We start from the raw sequence: 6,688 nt of genomic DNA on the forward strand, positions 1-6,688 counted from the left end.
AAAGCAGTTTTCCATGCTAAAGACCTATGGAAACATGACTATGCTGTTAATTGGTTTTCATTAAAAAGTAAGTTATCAGATAAGAACTCAAGGCAGGCACTCAGCCTTGAGCTGGCCTCCTGTCATGTCCCACACATAGCTAGGACTGTAAGCATTAGCTGCCACACCCAGCTCAAGAGTTGAATGTTCGTTTTTCTTGGTAGAGGGGAGGTACACGGTCTCGCTCTGTCACTCAGGCTAGAGTAATATGGGACTGAGGCTTGCCCCACCATACCCAGCTCTTTTATTTTTTTCTTTTTTTTATAGAGATAGGGATTTGCTACGTTGTCCAGGCTGCCACCACATCCAGCCTAGATTTTTTTTTCTTTCTTCTTTCATTTTTGGAGGTAGAGTCTCACACTGTCGCTGGGGCTGGAGTGCAATGGCAGGATCTTCGCTCACTGCAGCCTCTGCCTCCCAGGCTCACCTGATTCTCCTGCCTTAGCCTCCAGAGTAGCTGGGATTACAGGCATACACAACCACACCTGGCTAATTTTTTGTATTTTTAGTAGCAATTGAGTTTCACTCTGTTGGCCAGACTGGTCTCAAACTCCTAACCTTCTGATCCGCCCGTCTAAGCCTCCCAAAGTGCTGGGATTATAGGTGTGAGCCACTGTGCCCAGATTTATTTTTTATAAATATGTGTTACATCTTTATATAATTTATGGGTAGTCTCGTTCTGTTGCCCCGGCTGGAGTGTAGTGGTGTGATCTCGGCTCACTATCAACCTCCATCGCCCAAGTTCAAGCTATTCTCTTGCTTCAGCCCAAGTAGCTGGGACTGTAGGCTCGCACCACCACTTCCAGCTAATTTTTTTGTATTTTTTCTAGAGACCGGGTTTCCCCATGCTGGCCAGGCTGTTCTAGAAATCCTGACCTCAGGTGATCCACCCGCTTTGGCCTTCCAAAGCGTTGGGATAACAGGCATGAGCCACCACACCGGGCCAATTTATATAGATAATTTTTTAATGTTTCTATTTAACATCAGATTTCTATCTTTTTCCTCAGAGAATTTTTTTTTTTTTTTTTTTTTTTTTTTTTGAGACGGAGTTTCGCTCTTGTTACCCAGGCTGGAGTGCAATGGTGCGATCTCGGCTCACCGCAACCTCCGCCTCCTGGGTTCAGGCAATTCTCCTGCCTCAGCCTCCTGAGTAGCTGGGATTACAGGCACGCGCCACCATGCCCAGCTAATTTTTTGTATTTTTAGTAGAGACGGGGTTTCACCATGTTGACCAGGATGGTCTCGATCTCTTGACCTCGTGATCCACCCGCCTCGGCCTCCCAAAGTGCTGGGATTACAGGCTTGAGCCACCGCGCCCGGCCTCAGAGAATATTTTTAATAAAAGTACGCCTTGGGGCCAAGCATGGTGACTCACGCCTATAATCCCAGCACTTTGGGAGGCTGGGGTGGGTGGCTCATGAGATCAAGAGATCGAGACCATTCTGGAAGGGGTGAAACCTCATCTCTACTAAAAATACAAAAATTAGCTGGGCATGGTGGCAAACACCTGCAGTCCCAGCTACTCGGGAGGCTGAGGTAGGGGAATCGCTTGAACCCAAGAGACGGAGGTTGCAGTTAGCCAAGATGGCGCTACTGCACTCCAACCTGGCAAGACAAAAAGTCTCAAAAAAAAAAAAACGACTCCTTGGGAATAATAATATTAATATGTTAAAGTAATTTACTGTATTGAGAATTATTAAAGATTGTATTCAAGAGACCAGCTGCAGTGGTTCACTCCTTGTAATCCCAGCACCTTGGGAGGCCAAGGCAGGTGGATCACGAGGTCAGAAGATTGAGACCATCCTGGCCAACATGGCAAAACCCTATCTCTACTAAAATAAGAAAAATTAGCCGGGCATGGTGGCACATGCCTGTAATCCCAGTACTCGGGAGGCTGAGACAGGGGAATCACTTGAACCCAAGAGGGAGAGATTACAGTAAGCCAAGATTATGCCACTGCACTGTAGCCTAGCGACAGACTGAGGCTCTGTCTCAAAAAAAAAAAAAAGATTTTACTTAAGAACCATGCAAGAAACTACATGATTGTTTGTACAAACATTGACGTAAAAGTGAATACTTAAACAAAATTCTGTCCCAGATTAGTGAGCGTTATTACCCCACACATTTCATTGAAGATGTCCATTGTGCATGTTCCTTATGCAGTATTGTTCCTTTCCAGAACATTCCTTAACGGCTAATATACTTTGAAAATTAAAATTAACTGAATGCTCATACTTCAGGGATTTAACTTTAAGTTATTGAGGAAATGAAGAAGTCTTATTAACTGTAAGGCTGATGGAACATGAAGATTACAGGCAATCTGAGTACTCTAGCGAGACTTAATGGCCCATATGTTTCTCTCTCTTTCATGCAGTGACGACATTGCAGCTGAAGGAGGAGTTGCTGGATGGAGAGGATTATAATTTCCTCCAAGGAGCTTCTGATCAGGAAAGCAATGGCTCTGCCAACTTCTACATCAAACAAGAGCCGTGAGGTGGCTCAGAAACTGAGGGCGGGAGGGGAAGGATTTTACACAGGACTGATTTATAATCAATCCAGCTGTACAGGGGGCTATTCTACTGGGACATTTTGCTAAACATAGAAGATTTCAGTTCCAGATTTTTCAGGTGGGTGGGGAAACTATTTTAGTCGGTGGGGTGGGGAAATTTTCGATTTATAAAGATGGACAATTTTTGTGTTGTATTTGAAGCTTTTGAAAGAATTTTGTAATATTTTCCAAGTTTGGATTTATGTGCATTGTTAACAAGAACTGAAATTCTAACTTTTTTGGTAAGATTAAAGTTTAGGTAGCAGGATTGAAGGAAATGATTTAAGAAGGATATAGTTGTTAAATGCAAATGAACTGTCATTACAAATGAACCTTTTTGGTACCTGTTGGGAGATTTTGGGATTTTTAGAAGTTAGGCCAGTCACATCTCCAGCTTCCTTTGCTGCAGAAATATGCAACTGAACTCCTCATGGAGGGGTCATCACCACACAGGTCATGGAAGGGGTCCTTATTTCTGCTTGTTGGCATTTTATCACAGCCCATTTTAAATGTTTGTACAGAAATATTTTACATTCTGTGAAAATTTATTTGGAGTTCTGTATGAAACTGGAAGAACTCTGGATACTTTTATATGTTCTGTTTTAATTTAAAAAATGATTAAAATTGTCCTAACACTAAAGTGTTAAACTGGAATGGTTGACAGAATATACAGGATCTCCATCTACATGTTGAGGGATTGGGGAAAATGCTATATTATCCTAAGTTTATTTTGTTTTCCTTACTGAAAAAAATACCCCACAAAAGGGATTCTGATCATTTCTCTGCCATTTCCCTCTGTCTGTGAGATAACAACTTGGCATAACCACAACCAAAAAGAGATGTTCTGTATTATCAGGAGAATCGGACTGAAAGTCATTCAAAGCCAAAATTGGTTTAGATTTCAAAAATCATTCCAGCTCTGCTTTTATCTATCCTGGATTTGGTAGAAAACTAATTTGAAAGAGAATTTAATTTTCTTAAAATTCCATATATACAGACACACATAATTGTCTTTAACTGTATTCAGGATTTGTTTAAATAACCGATTTGGACCATTTTGAACATTCCCTGTTTTAAAATTCACATGGCTTCCTTTTTAAAAAAAAAAAAAAAAAAAAGGATACAAGGGTAAATTGGTGAAAAGTTTGCTCTCTGCATTTTCTAACTTTCTACTGAGTTGTGACTGAATGAGAGCGCTCTAGCGTTTACCAGTGAGGTTCATAAACTAAACTCTCAGGAATTAATTGCATCTGTTCTAGAAGTGCTTCTGGGTCTTAGCCTGGCCTCTTCAGAGTGGTAATATTGACCATCTTCTCTGGAATATAGGTAGGGCTAATTAGAAATTAATCAAAATGATTAACCTCTACAGTCCTTCAGCCTATGGAATGCTTTAAAAAATGATAATGGAAAGCCCCAGGAGACCATTTTAGGTAAGATTTTTGTTTGAATTTTAAAATGCATAGAACGTTAAAAAACCAGCAATTTATTTTCTAAAATATTGCTCTACTTTTGGGAATAATAACATTGGTAATACGCACAGGTTTACCTCATTCTATGCAAGAGGGGTTAATAACATAAGGTTTTGTAATAGCTACTGGAAGTAAAATTTGTTACTTTATAGTGTAAGAATGTATGGACTCGCATGTCACCATTTCTTAGTACGGACTCTTTAGGGGCATAAATGCAGATCACATCAACACAAGTTGATTCTCATGTGTCAAATGTATGTGAATTCAGCTGTTAAATTACTGGATATTTATCTTAACATTGCTGAGAGGGACCTACTGTAAATGTGACATCCTCACACTTACCATATCTTTAACTTTGAAAAATCTTCTCATAAACTTTAAGCCTAGAAGTATTCCAAAGCAAGGGTTACAGCAGTCTTTATTCTCAGGCTCACTGAATGAAAGCCAGGACTAATTCCACAGTACAGGCACAAGAAGCCTGTCGTATGGTGTACTCTGCCAGTACCTTGAATTTCGGGGCTCCGTGGGGAACTGAATAAACCAGGAAAGAGATGATTTGGAGCCAGTCAGTCCTGGTAATATATGAAATGCTCATTTACAGCCAGCTTTCATAAGCTTCCAATTCTACAGCAAAACCAGGCTCTGAGTGTTTTAGAATTTCCTAATTCATGAAGTGTTTCTTGTCTTGATCCCATGACCAGCAGTTGAAGGTTGGTAAGGACTTTCCTACAGTCTAAACACAACCTAAAGCCCTCTTTATTGTTCACACTAACTCCTGCTGCTGACAAACAAAAAAAATGAATGCAGAGGAGATTTATGTCTTAGCCATAACTCCAGTTGTACAACTCAGTCGCCCCATTCTCCTTTACGGTTCAAAATGTACTGCTGACCTTTGGTTTGTTTTTCTGTCTTGTTTTGTTTTTTCCTGTTAGGATTTATTTGGGGACTTTTGGTAGTTTAAACTCTTTAACCTTTTCCTTGCTGTTTATGAGGAAAGCTAAAGCTGTTATCAACTTCTTATTCTACGATACTAACACGGGTTTTCAGTGTTTGTTTGTTTTTATTATTATTAATTTTGCGTGATGTGAATACCCTCTCCCATCAATATTTGTATTATGGTGCTATATATTGGTAATGATCCTTTAATATTGGGAAGGGATTTTAAAAATACTGTGATTAAACTGGGTTTCTTCCTTTGATTTTCATATTTTAAATAAAGCCACAGTCATTTATACAAAAGAAAAGCATCTGTCCCTGGGCAAATCTTTTGAGGACAGAGTCAGAGTAAACTGCATAAGGTTTTTACATCATTTCTGTATGTATTTGATATATAGATCAATATCTGTACAAATTTAATCTTTTATTTTCTTGGTAACTCGTGATCCTTGAGAAAGTGTTTGAAACTTTCTCATGAAGTGTATATATAATGGCGTGAAAAATTCCTTTGGAGAAATTTATGTTCCTTTCATTTTTACCAAATTGCAAATTTTCAGCATGGATGTGAAAAGCATTAAAATTATAACTTTGTGTACAAGATGAAAATAATTCACTAAATTCGCCCTTTTTTTACACAAAATAAAATGTTAAAGTTAAGCTGGATTTGAGCGGTTCTTTAACATGCTTTGGTTTGCGGGGTTGCTTTTCTATTGCGTGCCCACTATAAACAGTCACAGACCCCTATGAAAGTTGGCTCAGTCCCTTCCTCTAATAAGGGATAGCAGGCACATACGTGAGTGCTGTGAGGAAGAATTTACCACCAGCTCGTGAGGGAGCCAAGAGTAGTACGGTTCGACTTACGGACAAGGTGCATTGGCGGTGGAATTTCGTGGGCAGAAAGGGAAAGGGCAAAAACCACAGCAGGAGTCAAAGTGAATAGAGACCTGTATGGGGAAATTAAATCACCTTAGCTAGAACATTGTGTTTTGGGGTTGGCATGCTTAGTAGGAGACTTTTTTTTTTTTTTTGAGGCAGAGTTTCGCTCTTGTTACCCAGGCTGGAATGCAATGGCACGATCTCGGCTCACCGCAACCTCCGCCTCCTGGGTTCAGGCAATTCTCCTGCCTCAGCCTCCTGAGTAGCTGGGATTACAGGCACGCGCCACCATGCCCAGCTAATGTTTTGTATTTTTAATAGAGACGGGGTTTCACCATGTTGACCAGGATGGTCTTGATCTCTCGACCTCGTGATCCACCCGCCTCGGCCTCCCAAAGTGCTGGGATTACAGGCTTGAGCCACCGCGCCCGGCAGGAGACTTTATTTTTTAACTCCATTAACCTCAGCAGCAAAATTAATCAGATGTGAATAAAGTGTCCCAGCTAGCTCTTGCCCTTAACATTAAAAGGGAATGCAAAAAAGCCTGCCTTTACCCACAGCTGGCTCTTTGGAAAATTATTCAACTTTTACTGCAGATGCAGTTGGTAGAGATATTTATGAATTGGAAAAGGATATGTAAGATAGTAATGAGATGGACTGGGTCTCCTCAGGGATTAATTTCACACTTTAGAAAAATGTAACACATTTGGCCAGGCATAGTGGCTCACGTGTAATCCCAGCACTTTGGGAGGCTGAGGCAGGTGGTTGACAGAGAAACCCCATCTCTACTGAAAATACCAAATTAGCAGGGCATGGTGGC

The 6,688-nt window shown here is 40.5% G+C and overlaps 1 protein-coding gene across 17 annotated transcripts in view; it reads left to right on the top strand.

Annotated features, from left to right (window-relative positions):
* MBTD1 (mbt domain containing 1) overlaps positions 1-5,649 on the top strand; it is a 77,602-nt gene extending 71,953 nt beyond the window's left edge. For all 17 annotated transcript variants that reach the window (XM_074388569.1, XM_074388568.1, XM_074388570.1 and 14 more), the window contains one exon: positions 2,414-5,649. In XM_074388569.1, the coding sequence (XP_074244670.1) occupies positions 2,414-2,532 (119 nt within the window). In that variant the 3' untranslated portion in view covers positions 2,533-5,649. The remainder of the gene's footprint in view (positions 1-2,413) is intronic.
* The last annotated feature ends 1,039 nt before the right edge of the window (positions 5,650-6,688 follow it).

Source organism: Saimiri boliviensis, chromosome 17 (genome assembly GCF_048565385.1).
Source record: "Saimiri boliviensis isolate mSaiBol1 chromosome 17, mSaiBol1.pri, whole genome shotgun sequence".
NCBI classification, from domain to species: Eukaryota; Metazoa; Chordata; class Mammalia; order Primates; family Cebidae; genus Saimiri; species Saimiri boliviensis.